The sequence below is a fragment of the Leptonychotes weddellii genome, chromosome 3 (genome assembly GCF_054177405.1).
Source record: "Leptonychotes weddellii isolate Sample4059 chromosome 3, ASM5417740v2, whole genome shotgun sequence".
NCBI lineage: Eukaryota > Metazoa > Chordata > Mammalia > Carnivora > Phocidae > Leptonychotes > Leptonychotes weddellii.
In genome coordinates this window covers 13839759-13860115 of record NC_138371.1, presented here as the reverse complement: position 1 = coordinate 13860115, position 20357 = coordinate 13839759, and the positions used below count along the sequence as shown (strand labels likewise).

The 20357-nt window shown below is 45.5% G+C and overlaps 1 protein-coding gene across 1 annotated transcript in view; it reads left to right on the top strand.

Moving 5' to 3' along the window:
* SGPP2 (sphingosine-1-phosphate phosphatase 2) overlaps window positions 1-20357 on the top strand; it is a 109464-nt gene that overhangs the window by 39257 nt on the left and 49850 nt on the right. The window contains exon 2 of the mRNA XM_081813510.1: window positions 6007-6165. Coding sequence (XP_081669636.1) covers window positions 6007-6165 — 159 coding nt within the window. The remainder of the gene's footprint in view (window positions 1-6006; window positions 6166-20357) is intronic.

Here is a 20357-nt window from a genome sequence, read left to right as displayed (position 1 = left end):
TTTGTGTGTTAACATGCTAGGTAGCGTCTCGTAATAGCTTAAGAGAGTGTTTATTTTATAAATATTCCTCAGGGTGCAATGGCAGGTCCACCCAAGCCAAGTCTTTCAGAGAGAGATGGCAGGACCCAAACCTTGCAAATCAGAGATTCTATTGAAAGAGGCATCAAGTTCCTTGAATTTGCCCTTCCCAATCTCTGGGCTCTAGATTAGAAATTCTGGCTGAATATATGCAGGGTATGACAGCAAGGCAAGGTGGAGTTTTAGTCCTGAATCTATTGCCTTTTGGGGCATTGCCCCAACCATGGAAGGTATTTTTCTGGGGAAGCCCCAGTCTCCATAAATGGCTAACAATCTGGACACCATAGGCTGATACCCCTCTTCCCCTACAATCCCAAGCACATGAAGATATAGCCTATCTTGAAAAATGATCCTGGGCAAGCAGGTCCATCCGGGAATTTATGTAAACTCTTCTCGAACAAAGGCAAGGAGCCCAAGATGGCTTCTTTCTTCCTTCATAATCAGTTGGTTATTCGATCTGGCTGCTATTTCAGCGGGGGGGAGGAGGGGGCATCTCTTACACGTGCCTTCCCTTTGGTACCTCCTGCCATCGAGGTGCTTGTCTGGGCTCAGTTCCTGCATTCAGACTCTGTTGTAGGATTGTCCATGGACCTCACTAACTGTCCCCTTCTGGTTTGTCACCAGCATTTTTACCTGTTGCTTTGATCATGCTATCTTATGCTCCTAAACTCCTATTGAGACTTCCTCTGATGCTGAGGGTTAAATCTGAGAGCTTGACGTTCGTCTTTAAAAACTCTTCAGTGGGCTGGCCTTTCTACTCAAAGCCTGGTCCACGGCTGGGCAACGTGGTGGCACAAATATCACCTGGGAGCTCAGTGGAACGCGCAGCCCTGCCCCAGGTGAACTCTATCAAACGCTGCATCCAGGTGCAGATCCAGGTGCAGATCCAGGTGATGCGCATGTCCGTTAGAACTGCGAAGCGTTTTCTGAGACATCTTTACTGCTATCCTCACCATCCGTGGCCGGCAGCTCGGTGGCTTCTCTGCGTCATCAGCAATACTGATTTAATCCTGCCAATGTCCCTAAGTGGTAGGTACTGTTATTATTCCCACTTACAGAAGGGGAAACTCATTGGTGTGAGACTATGCGGGTCATGCATGGTGGTCCTTTGCTCCAGAGCCCGTGTTCCTGACCTCCGGGCTTGGTGGCCTTCCCTCTCCCTGGCCTCTTCTCTCCAGGCCATCCCCTCTGTGTTCGGTGGCTGCTTTCTCATCAGGTGAAGGGAATGAGGCAGTTCAATGTGTTTTATAAAAGAGCTTTGGGCCTTAAACTTCTTTGTAAGTAAGACTGCGCTATACCCGGGAGAGATGTGATCCCCCTCGGCCCTAGAAGATGAACTTCCTACTGCTTTCCACTTAAAGTGCCCTGCTTGGGGCGCCTGGGGGGCTCAGTCGGTTAAGCGTCTGCCTTCGGCTCAGGTCGTGATCCCAGGGTCCTGGGATCGAGTCCTGCATCCTGTTCCCTGCTCAGCAGGAAGCCTGCTGCTCCCTCTGCTCGTGCGCGGTCTCTCTCTCTCAAATAAATAAATAATAAAAAATAAAGTGCCCTGCTTGGAGCTGAAGACGACATCGCCCCAGACATGAATCCCTTCGGGCTCTGCTGAGGTAGAGGACTTCCTCAAACTTGACCTTTGGAAAACACAGTTACAGCTCTGATCTGAAAAAAAAAAAAAAAAAAAAGATAAGTGAAATGACCTCGCATCGACATTGGTCCCGAGTTTATCAAATCCTTTAAATAAAGACCTCAAGGTCAGCAGACCCATAGCCTGTGTCCTCCCGGCCCAAGTTGAATTACAGAAAGGTATGTGAGGTCTGACAGAGATGAAGGTCAATGGTTTTCAAGCTGATTTCTGACATGTTTCAAGGAGACACTCCAGAAAAAGACTTGGAGGTACAGGGCGGCCTGGCCTGAAATTAGGGGTCCCCTAGGCTTCCCCTCACTTTCAGCCAGTTAGTCCAGTCTTTCAGTTTCTATTTTATAGAATAAGCCCTGGGATCACATTTTATTTAAGGGGCCTTTCCCTACCTGTAATTGTTTTTTGTATATTAAAAAGCAACTGAGCTAACCCGACTCCATCCTCTGCCTCTGAGGCCACTGAGGTGCCGAAGGGCGAATTCACTTCCCCAAGGTCACATATTGTTTCAGCTAAAAGCAATTCCTTGTATTCCTCCTTTGAAAGCTCAAATGCTGGGCCAGTTGCCAAGTCTGTCGGAGTTCGTTCCTCTGCTGTCCGGGTCAGCCCTTATTCCATCCAGCGGTGCTGACCTGGCCAGATTTCCTTTTTGTGTAGGACTCCTCCGGGTGTGTTTGGAAAACGAAACACCATTCAGGTGTGTGTGTGTTGGGGGGGCCGATTTGAGTGGAGAATCCTGTGCCGTGCCCGTTCTCTTCGAGGTACAGTCGGCCTGTGTGGTTGCCCCTCCTGCTGATTTATTTATGCCTTGCAGCCAGCCTTGCAGGGAACACAGAGCAGCTCTTCTCCACCCAAAGGCCGTTCCCAACAGCCCCGTCTTGGGAGACTGCATTAGGAGGAAATTATGCCCTGAAAGGAAAAATTGTTTTCACCCGTGGAAACACTTTTTGTTTTCTCACTTTCAGGAAAATAAAGCAATAAGCCAAACAGACAAATACGAATGGCAGTGACATTCTGCTGCTAGCAATAATGGATATGTGGTCATTTCCATCTTAGCCTCCCTGTTTACGAGAAACTTCTTCATTTGGCTCTGTGACAGACTAGAAGCTCACTGAGAAGTAGTTGATTTCTACAAATAGCTCTCCACCCATCTAAATATTCAATGCCTTTATGATCTTTTGTCCAAAAACTCAGCTGCTAATCCCTGCCTCCTGGGTTCGTGGTCCGGAGACCCTGCCCACAGCCTGGCCTGTCAGCCCCCACTTCTACCGTGTGTGGCTGGTTCTCAAGAAATAGAGAAGCAGAGTCCTGGGACCTGGTTTCCTTTCTCCCAGCTTCGACTCTGCTCCTCTCTGCCATTGGCTTTATCTACCATTTCTATTTCTAACCCCTGTTTCCGCTCCCTCTAATTGTTCCCATTGGGACCAACATACATACGAGCATTCTTGTTACTTCCAAAGATATATTGAAGTCCTACACTGAGATTTCCTACAAGGAAACGGAGATTCTGGTTCTGACAAGACAAGCACCCAACTCTTTTATTTAAGTACATCTAATTCCCAAGAAGTCGGAGACCGATATCGGCTTTCGTGCTACTTAATTACATATTCAGAGATGTTATCTAAAAACTCCTTTGGGTGTCCTATATATGCGCTGATATTTTTAGTTTCACTTTTGCTTCTTCTGTTCCTGAGAAGATTTAAAGAATATCTAGCTCTCCTCCAAAAGAGAGATATCCTCAGAGATTGTAAAAAGCAAATTGAAATATGTTAATTAGTAGTATGTCACACGGAAGTGATTTGCTGTCATCCCTGCCAGTCTTTCAATTATTTACTAGGATTAAGATACTGAACTTGGTCTCAGGTACATCTCTAGGGTAGGGAAATGGTTGTCTCTGAGTGTTGATAATGTCCTATAACATTTGAGTATCATGAAATGACACAAGGGAGGAGTTCGACCCTTTTCAGAGTTTGGGAAATTTCTCCCTGTAAAGCTTCAAGGCAGGACAGATTCCTGGGTATATTGGTAGCTGGTGGGTTAAAATAACGAATCTTTATGTACAAAGGGGCTTTTTACAGGCTTTGCTTCAAGGACGGGCCTGTAGGATGTATATTCATAAACCAGAAGACTCAGCGATTAGTCCTCAGATCAGAGAGAGAGGGGAATTTGTCATTTATTTGTCACAATTTTATCGCTTCTTGTTCCGCAAATCCGGCCCTAATATCTTGGCAGAGAGGTAAAACTCTATACGCTTCCTTATTTCATTCATTTCGGGCATTATTGTCTTTCCTATTTGGGATGGATCTATCGCCATCCTAGCTTGAATTTACTTAGAAGTAAAGTTCGTCCCCGAAGAGACATGCCTTTTTAGCTTACAGCACGTGCTCGCCAGTGACTTTCTCTGGGGCCGTGCCATGCACTTCTTGGCTTGAGGCTGAAGCCTTGAACTTCCCATGACTGGAGCTGAGAACAGTGTCAACTTCCCCCTGACTCACAGGACTCTGGGGGAGGGGGAGGTAGAGATGCTGGAATAAAGTTGGGAACCTTTTAGGAGAGAGGAATGCGTACTTGGCACGCAGCCAACAGTGTCCAGTCAGTTAATATTCTTGCAATTTCCAGGGTCTTTTTTTTTTTTATTCCTTAAATATAAAAGTAATCTTGGCTTGTTTTCAAGGCCTCAAACACAGTATTGGTCCTTTAAAACTTCATTCCCCCAAACAGTACTCTCTGGCGCCCCCCACAAGAGCTCCTTGAAGCCAGGTACCATGCCTGGCTCATCTGAATATTCTCGTTGCTCCGCACAGGTTCTGGGCCCCAGTAGGCACAGAATGAATATTTGCAGAATAAATGCATGCGACTTAGTCGCAAATTCCCTGAGGATTTGAGCACCCCAGACTTGGTATAAAGCAAAGCAGAGCCAAAATGCAGACCTACGAGAGCCCCTTTACACTCTTGCCCCTGCCATAGGGCTGCCTCTTCACCCTATTTTCATTTTGCTTTCATTTTATTTTTATAAAGCTTATAACTACCATAAAAAGTAGCACGAAAACTATTTTTTAGACTGATTAAACAGGGTGACCATGTTTTTGTTTGTTAACTTGTTACTAATCTACCATAATTTAAGGACATTTGTCATATTTTAAAATAGATTGCTTATTCCTGTTTTAACCCCCTTCAGTCTTTTTTTTTTTCTTTCCCCTGCCTACTGCCAGGATAAGAGGGAGTGAAGGGATGGTTGAAAATAGGACTGCATTTTAGCAGACCCTGCGTGTTCTTGATGTGTTTCTTATACCATCCCTCCCCTGGGTTGACCGTACTAGTCCCATTTAAAAGGTAAACTAAAGGGGCGCCTGGGTGGCTCAGTCGGTTAAGCGTCTGCCTTCGGCTCACCCAGGGTCCTGGGATCAAGCCCCGAGTCTGGCTCCCTGCTCAGTGGGGAGCCTGCTCCTCTCTCTCTCTCTCTCTCTATCCCTCTCTCAAATAAATAAAAATTAAAAAAAATAAAGGTAAACTAAAAATATTCATTGGTGAGTGATTTTTCTCAAGTCTCTATATTCATTATCCGTGGCTACTGCAACAAATCACCACATGCTTAGTGGCCCAAAACAACACAAATGTATCTCTTTCAGCTCTGGAGCTCAGAAGTCCAAAATGGTTCTTATTCAGACAAAACCAAGGCCTCGCCAGGGCTACAGTGCTTTCGGAGGCTCAAGGGGAGAATCTGCTCCCTTACTTTTTCCAGCTTCCAGAGGTGCCCTGTGTCCCTTGACTCGTGGTCCCTCGCCCCATCTTCAGATCACCCTCTCCTTGACCTTCCTGCCTCCTCCTCCCATTTTGTAAGGATCCTTGTGGCCACACTGAGCCCAACCAGATCATCTCTCCATCTCCACATCGTTAATGACACCTGCCAAGTCCTTTTTGCCATGTAAGGCAGCAAATTCACAGATCCCTTAGGATGGGGAAATCTTTGGGCACATTATTCTACCTACCATAATCCTAGACCCAGAAAGTGTCTTCACAGCATTTACCTTCTGAATATACAAAGGAGACAAGATTTCGGCTTGTGTGCCTTTGCCTGATAGCCTGTCTTGGATGTTACTTAATTTTATGAAGACCTAACCTCTTCTGCATTTGTGTGGACAAAACGGGGTTGAGCACAAGGATAGCAAAGCTATTGTAATTACCTTGGCACCTTGGCAGTTGAGAGCCTGTGAGTTTTAGACAGAAGTTTTTTAAAACTTACCCTATGGTGACATGTTGGATGAACTCAGAGTCTTCTAACTTTTGTCTTTTAGGCTTATGTACAGAAGTACATTGTGAAGAATTATTTCTACTATTACCTATTCCGATTTTCCGCTGCTCTGGGTCAAGAAGTCTTCTATATCACATTTCTTCCGTTCACTCACTGGAACATTGATCCTTATTTATCCAGAAGACTGATCATCATATGGGTTGTAAGTATGCTTATTACTTACTAACCATGACTACGCCTGCCTACGACAACTACCCGCTTTGGCATTCGAGTACTTTGCATATGTGGTCTTCTTTTTTTTTTAATCACTTAGAGTTGAATTTTTATATGGTTTACTTTGGAAATAATAAAAAGCTATGAACACAACTTGTTTTGTTTGCAAAAACCAAACAAGCCTGTGATGCATGTACATTGGCACACACCTCTATTTGGGGGGAATAAACCCAGAAGAGAGATGATGTGAGGTGCAGGGAAGAAAGGACATTTCTGAGAACCCATGTATAGGGGCGTAAAAGGCATCCTCCCAAGAGGCCAATTTTGGTACAATTTGACCCAAAACTGAAACTCGAAGCCGTTGACTAAATCATTCCAAGTGGTCTTAGAACCTCGGAACTGGGGCCCTGGCACTTGGGAGGACGCTACCAGTCGCTGCTTAAACGTGGTAAAGCTTAGTGACTAGTCTGTGAAGGCGAGGGAGTTTTAATGATCAACCAGTTCAGAGGTCAGATTGCTTCCCTGGGAGGGGGAGCATCAGGGCGAGGCAGCCAGCACACTGTTTCCCCACCTCAAGATTCTGCGCTGAAAGCAGAGGTTCGGGAGCACTTGGCTGTGTGAAAGGAGTCTGGGTTCTTGTGCAGCTCTGCTCTGAGAAGCTGTGTGGTCTTAAGCAAATGACTCCACCACTCTGAGCTTTATTTTTCTCATTTGTAGACCAAGTTCACATGTCACTCACATGTCCTTTAAGGCAAGGGAAGAGAAGTAAAAGAGTGAAGTTCTGGGCGGGGATGGTGGGGAGGGGGTGTCTGGGAGAGTCACGGTGTGGCCACTAGGAGCACTGGGGAGCAGTCACCCCTCCACTCCACCTGTGACCTTCGTGAAGCAAATGGGCTGGAGTTGCTAGATTTGTTTTTAGTGGGAAGCCTCCCATTTTTTAAATGTAGGCTTACATCTTTAAAACATTATGTGTCAGCTGAACAAAGAATCCTTGAAGTCCACATGTACGAGGATTGATTTGAAGCCTCTAGCTTAGAGCTTTAACCACTAAGGTCTCTAGGGCTTATGGTTATGATTATTTGGCCCCAAATTCTTCCTGACTTTTTTTTCCTCCTTTTCTCTCTAAGACTACAAGCCACTGGTTCCTTTCCCCATCCCTGTCCCCAACCAGTCTTTTTCTGCAATCTAGCTCCTGTATGAGCGAGAGTATGACCTGAGATTCTGCAAAAGCATAGCCTTCTTGCAAAAGGCGAAATTTCGTGTAATCAATTGTGCATGTCTCTTTCTGATGTCCCTTCCCTACCTGCAGAGCAGGGCCGTCCCTGGCTCAGCTTGGAGGGCAAGGAGAGTGCATGGGGGCAGGGAGCATTTCTGAAATGCAGCAAAGGTACACAATGCTTGCGTTTCCTCCCTGCTGTTTATTTTCTATGTGTGTGTGCATATGAATATATATCAGTTTTCCAAATTTTACGGTGGTTGAGTGAGGCAAATGATGTAAAGCACTTTAATAATTGTTCATGTGTACCGTCAGCTCAAGGCAAGCTGTCTCCCCCACCGAGAGTGGGCCGTTTTTCCTGAGGGGCTGAGAGGATCTTTATACCCGATGGTAGCCAGGGGACTGATTGTCCTTTTGGTTGTTATGTTTCACCGTGGAGTCCTCCTTCCAAAGTGCTCGAAGGATTTCCTGTGTGAGGTGAATTACCAGTCTTTTGTCGGAGAGTGAGCAAATCAGATCTTGGCCTGAGAAAGTAAAAGAGGAACCTTTGAGTAGCAGATCGTCCTCCGCTCTGGTGACCAGTTCCTTGCTTTTAAAAATGGGTGTGTGCTCAGGTCCACAGGCACCCGGGCTCAAGGTTCCATGTTCTGCAGGGTCAGCCGGATCCTCAGAGCAGTAAATTCCTAGTAGTTCCTTGTGCAAACAGACAGTGGAAGCCATTCCAGGAGATAGACAGGGACAGGGAGGGACAGGGACAAGCAGAGATGGACGGGGAGAGACAGAGAGAGGGAGAAAGAGAGAGAGAGAGAGCGAGTGGCCCAGAAAGGCATAGATGGAGAGGCACGTTGAGAGGTGGGTACGAGGGAGCTCTGTGCTGGCTGCAGAGATAAGGAGAGATGCTTCGTTTGGCTCCGCAGGAAGGGAAAGGGAGTCCCTGGTGGGGGCGGGGGGGTGGTGGGTGGGAGGGAAGGCAGGGTGGAGCACAGTGAGGTCCTTCCTCTGAGGGAGCCTCTCTTGCAGAAGGGACATGGGTCTTCAGGGAGTGAGGATGCAGCCACGCTAATTACACGAGGCACAGCTGAAGCCTCCTAGTGTTAAACAGCTTATCTCGCCCAAAAGGCTTTGAAAGGCCACTGTGTTCAGGAGTGCCAAACCTCTTGTGAGATTCTATATCTAGTCAACAGTTGTCCTTGGATGGAATCACAACAGGTGTTATTGCATTTAAAATTATCGTGCGGGTGACTCATACCATCTGAGGTAGCTTAGCAGAATTTATGGTTCTATTAAGCACTTCCTCGTCGCAATCCTGACTGTCCCCCCACCCACACGCACACACATTGTATGTCTTCTATTGCTTTTATTGGCGTCTGTGTTCATTATCTTATTTGATTTCCTAACAATGGGTGAGTATCATTTTCATCATTTTATAGTAATGCTTCAAATAATAATGAGCCCTACCCTATGTTGAGTGGATCAGTGTATATTACCGCTCACTGTGATGATGCTGTCCATATTTTTACCTCCTTTAATCCTGTCGGCGATCCTGAGAAGTGGTGATTGCCAGCCCATTTTACAGATCAGGAACTGATGTCTAGAAAGATTAAATAACTCACCCAGATTCACATTAGAGTAAGTGGATTTGATCCTGGCTCCCAGGGCCTCCTGGGGTGGAGACAGCTGCTGCAGTCATTTCTGAGAACAGAGCTAAATGACATGAAGAGCATTCTCTCTCTCTCTCTCTCTTTTTTTTGAGATGTTAAAACTGAGGCTTTAAGCATTAAAATGACTTGCCCAAAGTTACCTTCTTCTTCCTCTTTTTTTTTTTAAGATTTTATTTTTAAGTAATCTCTACATACAACCTGGGGCTCAAACTTACAACCCCGAGATCAGGAGTCACACGCTGTACCAGCTGACCCAGGCAGGGGCCCCCCAGAGTTACCTTCTATTGCATATTCGCCATGATTGTGTTTCAGGTTTGCCCATATGACATTTATGAACTCTGTATTCTATCTAAGCGTCTTTTATGTAACTTTCTTGACAAGTCAAAGTATTTTATCCCAGAAAATGTAGACAAGCGAGCCTTTTCAGTTAGCTGAAAGACCTCAATCAAGTCATCATTTCCCTCTTCTGTCACTTATCAGGGTGTTTAACCTGGCATTGGATTCAACCATTGGATTTCACTGAGCAGAGATGACTGAATGGTTATCAACCTAGATTCTCATGAAAAGACATGGTAGACCGTGCTTTAGGAAAAGTCACTGTCCAGAGTGACTATCCCATCTCTTGACTCCCATTTTGGTGTGGTGGCAGCCCCACCAAAAAATAAAAGCTTTAAAATAGTATTGCTGTGTCCCCAAAAGGTGAGAGGTCATTTCATTGCAATTGCATGGTGGTCGGCTTTGTAACATGAGGGAAAATCTCACTTTTTGCTAAATCAGGTTATTCTCCATTTAGTAAAATAGCAATGCAAATATTGATACCACAGTTGATCTTGGGAAGTTCCTTCTTGTCTGTTCTTAATGATATTTTACTTATTTATATACTGCCTCTTTTAAGATACCTCCTGGCATTCAGAACGAGGTACAAGAAAAAAATGGGAAAAGCAAAATTTGGGGAAATATGGATAAATTAGGAGATAAAGGCCTAGTCTGAAATGAAATGTAGCCTGCTAATTCAAAGTTGAGCCACAAATCTGTCTTTGACTTTGTCCTGACCAAACCAAAATGAGATTCAATTACATCCACTAGGAAACATTTGGCTTTCTCCTAAGGGAGCAAAACTTTTCCTGACACGCAGAGTTCATAGACTCATTGAGCTCTGTTGCTAAATTATTTTCCTAGAAATAGTTTGGTGTCACTACCCCCATCATGTGTGAGTACCCATTTTGACTTTTCCTCATAAACTTTGTGCATTCTCATTTTTTAATCACTGCTAATTTCACCAATGAAAAAATGGTATCTCAGTTAATTTTCATTTCATAGTTTTAGTGAAGACGAAAGCATTTTTCAGATTTTTATTAGCCATTTGTATGAACTCTTCTGTGACTTGTTAGTCTGCCTTTTGAGTGTTTTTTTTTTTTAAGGGGCTTTAGTTTTTTCATTGATTTTTTTCTTCAGTTATAAAATGATACTGAGCTATTGATTTGTCCATGGATCAGAGACCATGTATCTTTATAGATAAGATCTTTAGAAGTTTGAGACTTTGAGAAATGGTATTTAACTTTTTGGTATCATTAGTGACTTAAAGTCCTTTAAAATTGAATTTCAGGGGCGCCTGGGTGGCTCAGTTGGTTAAGTGTCTGAATCTTGATTTTCGCTCAGGTCATGATCTCAGGGTCCTGGGATTGAGCCCCACATCAGGGCTCCCTGCTCAGCGGTGAGTCTGTTTGGGGATTCTCTCTCTCTCTCTCTTTCTCCCTCTGCCCCTCCACCGCCCTCTAAAATAAATAAATCTTTTACAAAAATTGAATTTCAGTGCTTTTATACTGGGCATTTAGTTTGGGCACAGACCTCACCACTCCCTGTTGTCTTACCCTTTGTGACTGCCCTGGCCCCTTTCGGGCATTTGAATTTGGGATTCCTATTTCCAGGCACCTAGTTTTTCTGGCCTGTAGTTTCCCTGGCCACAAATAGCTTGCTCCAGTGACCAGCCCTTAGAAAACCTGGTTCCTGCTGCCTGAACTCCAATAAATTTAAAATGTGTCTCAGGTTTTTCCTTGCTTTTTTTTTCTACTTGTAAACATTCTTCTCATTTGTGAACATGGCAAATATGCGCATGAGAAAATTTGCAAACTTTTTTTTACCTAACATCAAAAGATCTGTTCCCCACCATGCTCACTTAAGGGAGATTATTTTTAAGAAATTATTACCCTAGCCAAACTATTCTGACGGTTTTTCTGATGGCTGCTTCTGAGCGTTTTCAGGCAGAGTTCATGTCTCTTCGGAGGGAGGATTCACGGCTTCCGCTGACCTCCCTGATTGGAAGCGAGGGGGGAGGGAGGGGAGGGGGAGAGGCTGCTTCCAACTCGGTCCGCAGCTCTGTGGCCTGGTCAGAAGGTCCTGGTCCTGTGATACCATGAAAGGAACACCAGGCTGGTGTTTGTAGGTAGTGCTGTTTGGTTTCCAGAAACAGAGACCCACTCAAAGTCGCTCAGGAAAGGGGGGGATTTGGCGTAAGTTTCCGGGGAATCCGAGAGCCAGAACGTCACGGGGCCGGACGCTGGTGGACAGTGTGGTCCTCTGCTCAATGAAGCTGTGACCCCGGGTGCCTGCTGGTCACCTCCCAGCTGTCTTTTCCTTTAGATTTTCAAGACCATCGGACCCAGCTCATTAAGTCTCAGGATTCCAGTCATCTGGTGTCAGTAGGTGCACTGGTTGTACTCGCTCCAAAGAGCTGTTTTGGGGGTGGGGCTAGACAGTTAATGGGGGCACAGAGCCACGGGCCAGGTTGGAATATCGAGACTTGGACTGTAATCCTAGCAGTGAAACCAGCTCGAGGTAGGTGAGGATTCTGGCCGGCAGCGCCCCTAGCTTTCAAATGAAAGGACGCAGCTAGAGGATCCTTGGACGCCTGCAACGGAACATGGTCCTGAGTCTTCTTTATATGTTCGCTGCATGACCTTTAGAAGAGATTCATCTCTGGCGTGGAGTAAGAAGCAAAAGAGCCAACGTTGGGCCAGATCACATTTAAAAAACAAAAACCAAACCCATGTCCTCTCTTTCGCAGACTGAACGCTAATGTGGCTTTACTAATTTTGTCTCTGTGTGGTGAATCCCCTCAATATCAGGGAGTACAGTTGACACCCAGATCCCATCCACTGCCGAATAATTGTTAGACTGCGTGCTGTTTGTGTTCAACAGGATCGAAGGAACACCTTAAAGGAAAATGCTTAATTGCTTGGCGAATATCAAAGGAATCTGAGGAGCAGATTTCTTTTTGCCAGGCCCTTCTGTTCCTAGTCTTCCCAGTCAAATTAACTCACATCGGAGAGCTCAAGTTTGAAATGATGGATTTCACATGGCTCACATTCTGATGCCTGAACACTAGCTAGCTGATATCAACGGTACGAAGCAGACGTGGAAATTACACTTAAACTGTGCCCATGATCTAGACAGTGTCTAACTGCTGTGGAGTCTAGAGTAATATTTTGTAAAGCCGACCCATCGATTGGTTAAGAGGCAAACTTTGTGATAACCTGTCACGGTGGGCAGAATGGAGTGGTGTCTCTGGATGTGGGCAGGCTGCCATCTGGCTGTCCCACAGGGGAGTAAGGAAGGAGAGGGGAAAGGGCTGCCCGGTCCCTATAATTCACCCACCTCGTCCGGGGTCAATTTTAGTGCCCAAAGATGACTTTAAATGTGATTAGCTCCTAATCTTCTGTTTAAACCACTACCACTGTTCACTTCAAAAGATTGCCCTGCTCGTTAAATTGGTTCTTGCCTGAGATTAATGAGTCTTGAAAAGTATTCAACACTGGCCAGATTGTAACCCATGCTAACTTGCATTGAATGAAACAGAATTAGGCAGCAGAGATTCTGCCCAGTTTCTCTGAAGTAGCATCTCATAATTTAGTCTTAGTTAAATAGTAAGTAAATGGCTCTAGGGGGTTTGTTATGCAAACTGTATTGGTTTGGTTTTGAAACACAACAAGGAAATAGTTTGGTTTTAGTCTGGGTTTAAAAAAAAAAAAAAGCTTAAAAGGGACTCATTATGGTGGAACAGATAGTTTGGGTCTCTCTGTGGATTGCGCTCATTACCTGAAACATGATCTCCCCCTCTCTCTCTTATGATGATGACTGGAAAATGTGCCCACATTCTTTCCTACCTCCTGCCCACTTTATCCCCCTCACCCCCTCCCATACTGTCCCTGCTCCCAGCCCCATAAGACTGTAGTGCTGGATTTGGGTTTGGTTCTGTTTTGATTGAGCAGAATTGTAATCCTCCCAGAGAGCGGACCCCATTCCCAAGTATCCCTTCTAAATGTGTCACTTAATTTAGCCCGTGGGTGTGTGATGGCTTTAGAGCTTAGCTAAGTATGAAGTCGTTTGAAACCCCGGAGGCCTGGAGGCAGGATACCTTTATGGAGCTTCTAAAATAATACAGAACGCTGAACATTTCATAGAGTTTGGTGTGCAGTTAGTCCTTCTCTTCTCCCTTTGGTTTTATGGTAGCTTTTCATGTCTTATATAAAAAACAAACAAACAAACAAAAAACAAATAGCATTTGCCAAGTCCTGTCCAGACCAGAAAGCGAGAAGCAGCCAGGCAGGGAGGAGCAAAAGGAAGTTTGGGATTCTCTGAATTCACAGGAGTGGCCCGGGAAGGGGGTCGCAGGCTGCCATCCCCCTCTGCTTTGGGGACAGTCCCTGCAGGGCTTTACAAAGCACCCTCCTTTGTCCCAGATTCCCTCCCTGTCACTTGTAAAACAAAGGAGAATGAGCTAATCCATAGGCCATGGGGGGTGGGGGGAGTGGTCTTTCAGATAAAATTTTCAAATAAAATCTTAACAACTCTATTTTTTTTCCTCCTAATCAATTCCATTTGCAAAGCTGTATTCCTGAAATGGGTCTGCTTACAGAGTCTTCCCTCCACGCCAGGTGCTTTACATCGAAGAACCCCACTTCACAGATGAGAAAACTGAAACCCAAGGACTTAAGTGACTTACCCAAAGGGACAGAACCAGTGAGTAACACAGGGAGTGCGCACCCCTGGTTCTGTCTCCCGACACCAGGTCCTTCTCATCTTGCTTAAGATGTGGCTACACGTTACTCATTCCCCCACCCCACCCCCCAATCCAGTCCTTCAGAGGAGTGCTGGGCCTGTGAGGGTGGAACGTCTCCTTTGCAAGTGCCCTCTACCTATGACCTTTGTCTCTCACTTCTCTGTGCTGGGGTCCCTGTGAGTACCCCCCTGGTCAGACTGTGTGCCCCAGACTTGTTACACTTCCCCCGAATGCCAGGAACCCAGGATGGTGGAGAAGGGTTTTGGTAGCTTTATTCCAAGGCTGGAAAGCCCGAGGACCGCTCCCTGCTGATGCTGTGGGCTTGCATGCCTGGGCCCAACCTCCACTTCCTTCCTCTTGTTTGCAGAGCAGCCAAGTGGAAAAGGAGGAGCGAGGATAAGAGTGGCCCTTTGTCCCATGAGGAGGTGGTGATTTGACCCACAGGGGACTATCCTTGCCTGAGGAGACAGAACCTCCTGGGGAAGGCCGGCCTCTTTCTTGTCACCATGACTTGCATTTCCCAGGCTTCTGGTCCCTTCATCTTCATCTGCCCTGCATTCTGCGCCTGTGGGCCCCGCAGTGTGAGGCTGAGGAGCCTTACTTTCCTCAGTAGCTCTCCTATAGCTTTTGAGGTTCGGGAAGTGTCCCCTTTGCTGGGAAGGGGAAGGAAAGGCCTTTAGCAGTTAAGTGCTCTGCCCGTTTACAGCTGGAGAGGTCATGCTTTAGTTAGGCCTCCGGAATTTTCTGGAAGCTTGAGAGCTACTAGACAAAAAAAATAGTGGTTCCCTAATGGCTGTCCTCTCTCCTCCTCCCTGTCCTTTTACCAGGGCAGCCGCCGCGGAGCTTCCCCAGAGGGGCCTTTCGTAGGCTCTTCCCCCCTGGGGCAGACAACACGGGAGGCCCTCTTTAGTGAGAGGCCCACCTGCCACCGGGCGCTTTCGCTCTGGTGGCCTCCGTGGGCACACACAGTAGCCCGGAGGCTCTAGACCTGCTTGGCGGGAGTCGGGCCTCAGTCATCTGAGGGTTAATCTGGGAAACTGAGGCTTGCTGGCCCGACGGACTCCAGAGGCACCAGCCCTCTGTCCAGTCCCTCTGCTGGTGTTGGAACCCCAGCTCCAGCACTGTCCTCGCAGTCACCCGCTCTTAGTCTGCCCCGCTGTGAGGAGGAGCGAATATATAATTCTCAAGGAGCCGCAGTATAAGTGCTCATGAGGCCCAGCCTGAGTGTCCCTCCGAGGAGCAGAGCCTCTGCGCCGCCTTTCAAGGCCATGATGGCTGTAAGCGCAGTGACAGCCATCATTTGTCGAGTCCCGACCCTGCACTAGATGCAGGGCGATGGACTTCACAGACATTACTGAGTGCAACAGAGGCGCTCTTGTTATTCTCCTTTTAAAGGCAAAAAGCACTGTGAGCAGACCAGCCGTAGCGGGTAGGGGACAGAGACAGGATTTGAACCCGTGACTATCTGATCCCAGAATCCTGGCCACGGGGCGCCTGGGTGGCTCAGACGGTTAAGCGTCTGCCTTCAGCTCAGGTCATGATCTCAGGGTCCTGGGATCGAGTACCGCATCGGTTTCCCTGCTCAGTGCAGAGCCTGCTTCTCCCTCTCCCTCTGCCACTCCCTCTGCTTGTGCTCTTCTGTCTATCTCTCTGTCAAATAACTAAATAAAATCTTTAAAAAAAAAAAAAAAAAAAGAATCCTGGCCACGAACCACGGCGCTCTGCACTGGCCTTTTCCCTTAATTATGTTCAAGGTACCCCCCGCTTTTTTATGTATTTGACATGCTCAGTTAATTTTATTTTTTCATTTTGCAAGTAGCAAACCACGTTAATACAAAAAGCAAGAAAATAAGAAAAAGCTCCCTAAATTCTACCTCCTTTATTGATTTGCAGGCAGTTCACCTTTTCCATCTATTTGCAGCCGGCCTATCTACACAATGTTTGATCACAGCATACGGTTTGCATACTGCTTGGGGATAAATGGTGTGCTAGAACATTAAACAGGACTCAGAGTTCATGCATGAATACATAAGAAAAAGAGGGAAGTGGGGTCAGGATGACTCAGGAATCTTTCAGCCTAAAAGGAATAATCGAATGAAAGGATGGTTTGTTTCGCCTAAGAGTTAGGAGACTCGGATTCTAATCCAAGTGAAAATTGCTCCCTGTTTAACACAGCCTGTGTTTCAGCAAGCTGGGATGGGCTCCTAGCTTGCTGGATGTCCCAGGCATGCAACTCATGGTAGACCAGAGTTTACTAATAATTACCCAAATGGCATTTATTTCTGGGCCTCAGTTTGACCATCTATGAAATATGGAATTGAACAAAATAACCCCAGGGCCCCTCTTATTTTGGGAGTTTTGCAATTATTAAAAATATTGATGGTGATGGTCTTTCCAGATAGTCTTTAGTCCTATGTTCTGACTTCAACAATGCATCTGGCGCTATAAAATTTCCCTGGAGTGACACCCCCTCCACCTTGACTGGGTTAGCTCCTACCAGTTTTTCTTGGGGTCCCCCATGAAGAGTAATAATAGTTCCCTGGGAAAAGGTCCTTAGGAAGATAGTTGGACCCACCCCAAGTCTGAGTCACTAGGAATCATTTGGCCTTGCAAATTCAAGCCAAGTTGGGGGTACAGGGATTCACTGAAGCTTCAGCACTCACCCTAGTTCAGGCGCAAAGGCAAACATCAAGCACGCAAATCTTGCGCTGAGCTTCGGGGTGCGCGCGTGCGCACCCGCGCCCATATAAATTCATTGTATTGGATATGCGCAGATTTAACTAGGAAAAGATGTTAGTTTTTGTTCTTTTCAAAATTAAATTTCTTCTGGCATTCACAGGCACTGAAATCAGAGGGGACAAAATGTTTTGTTCAATTTTCAAATACAGAGCAGTTTTACTCTAGAGGTTGGGAAATGACGTTCTGAAGGTTTTCCCAAAAACTCTAACTTGGAAATTAGCAAGCTGTGAGCAGCAGTAAGCTGGCTTCCTTTTAAACTAACACTGCTATACAAATAAAGCCTCAATGAATGAAATAAGAGAGCTGATTTCTTTTATGAGGCCATAACAGAAGGTTCAGGCAAAGGAGAAAATGAACCTCTGCATGTAATAGTAACGCTACAATCCATCGCACACCTGGATGGGGCCCTCGGAGGGAAGGGAGCCCGTCCCAGCCTGACCACGCCCCCACAAGGGCTTCTTAAATAAGGGGTGCGTGAACTAGATCAAGGTTGAGCAATTTCCAGTGTTTGTCTACGTAATTGGGGAAAACATTTAGCTAGAAAGAGGGGACACCGGGAGGGGGGCGTATAGATTGAAAGTCTCCATTTTTCTCTAGCCAACAAAAATCACAACATGACTGTTTCATTAGAACTCATTAAAAAAAAAAAAAAATCAGGGACTCATTCACTTGGGTAAGCATTCCCAACAAGCTAAATGTCCTTTGAGGCTTTTGCTTACTGGGGCCTGGATTCAGAAATTTAAACCTAAATTTGTACTGTAGAAAGAGCTTTTAGAATGTGTAAGACTGGATTTTATGCTTAAAAAAAAAAAAGCATGCCAATCTACAAAGAATGTTTGACTATTTTCCCTGGGGGCAATTAAAAGGGTATGTTTAACACTGAATGGATTAAATAATTAAAATGCTGTCAAGAGCCTGAGTTTCAGAAAACCAGGTGCTTGTCTGTAGTTAAAAACCTCTCCGTTACCTACAAGGGTGTTGAAGGTGTGTTAATCTGTTACCTAGCTCTCTTATGGATATTAATTTTGTGTAATTTTATACACTGATGAGGAATACAGTTTAAGGAAATCTATAAAAGAATATAAACACACCTAGAGCCTTTTTAGGGTGTCGCCTTTAAGATTAAAACCTAAAGAGCCTTTCATGAGATGGATCCTGATTCAGAAAATATCCTTGGAAAACAGAACAGCAACTTTTGTGATTGAGATTACCCTACAAAAGCCAAGGTGAATGGACAGACACCCAAATCAAAACCCCATGATAAATACTCTGTTGCAGTCCCCTGGCCATTTTTCACCCTTTGCAACCTGAAACGCTGAGATTATGTGCATTTAAACACTAGACATTGAGACAAGCGGGAAAACAAGCATGAAGGCATCTCCTAAAACATCTGACTCTTGGGTTCTTGCAGAGACATCAGGCTTAAGTCTCCACCTGTAGTTTTTTGTTTGGGGATCTTGTAACCATAAACTTAATGCAATAGTCACTGCTACCAACACTTTGGTCCTCAACTGCATCCAGGTGGACCCCTGCCGAGCTGGGGGGTGGGGGGTGAGTAAAAGAAGATTAAAATGTGCTTGTCTCTTAAGATGATGAGATGGTGCTGGAGTGTAATTGATCTCATGCGGGCTCTTCGCAGCTACTCTGAAAACCGAGGGACACAGCAAAGCCTGTAGAAATAGGAACTGTAGCATTTCTGTATCTAAAATATGATGTTGGTAAGTCCCACACATGAAATAGAATTTCCGTGTGAGTCATTGTTTCTAAAAAGAATATTAAAAAAAAAAAAAAGACTATAACTCCACAGATGGCACAGCACTTCCAAATATATTCCTTTTCCCCCCCAAACATATTCTTATTTCAATCTAACATCATTTTGGTAAGATACTTAATATCTTATTTACGTATGATAAAATGGAGGGTGTGATATTGATAATCCTGCTTTATCCACCGCCTTTCTACGTCCTCTTGCTGTGTCCAGCCTAAAATAAAGGGTGTCTTTGGAGGAAATGAAGTCTTTGGAATGGGCCCAGCAGGTTAGTGTGTAGGTGGTAGAGAGAATGTTCGTGGATGGGCAAAGGCACCCCTCGGGAAAGTTCAAAGAAAAACAATCATATAATGAGTCACTATCACATATATTGGGTAAATAAGAGCAGGATTTAGAGACATCTAAGCATTCAGTAAAGACTGGGTCTTTTTTTTTTTTTTCTTCTAAAGGAAAGTTTGCACCTTTTCACTCAGTGACCCAAGTCCTGGTTTTGCCTTGTGTCAGCTTCTTGGAAAGCTCCCGGCAGTTTTCTTCAGTTTGTCCTTAATCTAGATGATGGTTTGAGGGCCTTGAAGGGGTTTGGCATGTCAGAGCTGACCTTAAAATACTTTCACCAAAGTCTTTTTTAAACCTACACTTTCTCCTACAAATTAAAACCCATTTAGATAAAGTTCTCAATATCTTCTTCCCTTTCTTTTGTTTTTAAGCCGAGAGCATATCTGTTGAATTTTACCTGAAACCCTGAAGATAATCCTCCCCTCCTTTTGTGTTCCAGGAAATGACTCACTACAAGGACCCACCCTTCCCCATTTGACTTCAACACTCACAGATTTTCCCCTTGTTTATCTGTGACAAGGCCAGATTCAACCCTCCAGTTCCCATTCTTTGTCTTGTCAGTGATTTGAACCCTGTCTCCCCTGACCAGTCTAGACAATACCTGCCTTGACCAAACCTGAAACTTCTTTCCCTGCTCACATCCCTGAACTTTGACCCACCTTTGCCCCAAATAGCACACAGCCCCTCCTGAAGGGCCCGCCTGAGAATAAACTGAGCTGAGGGTCCTCATGCTCTGATCTCCTGTCCTGTCCATCTCCCCACACCCGGGGAACATCTTCAGTCCTCCCTAGTAAAGGAAAGCCCTTCTCTGCCTAATCTTTGAACGCTCCCAGATCTCCCGATGAGAGGGGTTGCCCGTTTGCCATAGTCCCTTCCCCTTCTCTCAAGAATCCTTTGCAATAAAGACTCTCCTTACCTAAATCCAGATTTGGGGGGTTTTGTTTGTTCGAAAAAGACAATGAAGAAGCACAGAGAAGTCCACCCCAGAGTACCTCTGTGTGGTGGCACTACTGTCCTCTTCCAAATATCATTTTGTGGCAAATTTTATTCTATTTTTATTTTTTTAAAGATTTTATTTATTTGACAGAGAGAGACACAGCGAGAGAGGGAGCACAAGCAGGGGGAGTGGGAGAGGGAGAAGCAGGCTTCCCGTGGAGCAGGGAGCCCGACGCAGGACTCGATCCCAGGACCCTGGGATCATGACCTGAGCTGAAGGCAGACGCTCAACGACTGAGCCACCCAGGCACCCCTTGTGGCAAATTTTAGTTTGTGTTTGCTGCCATTATGCAACATACAGTGTTTTGTATTGCAGAATAACTTTCAGGAAGGCATTTGAATTTTTCCTCTAACCAAGGCAACATATAAATAACAAAATGAGGAGAGGGGGTCATCTTGTTCAGGC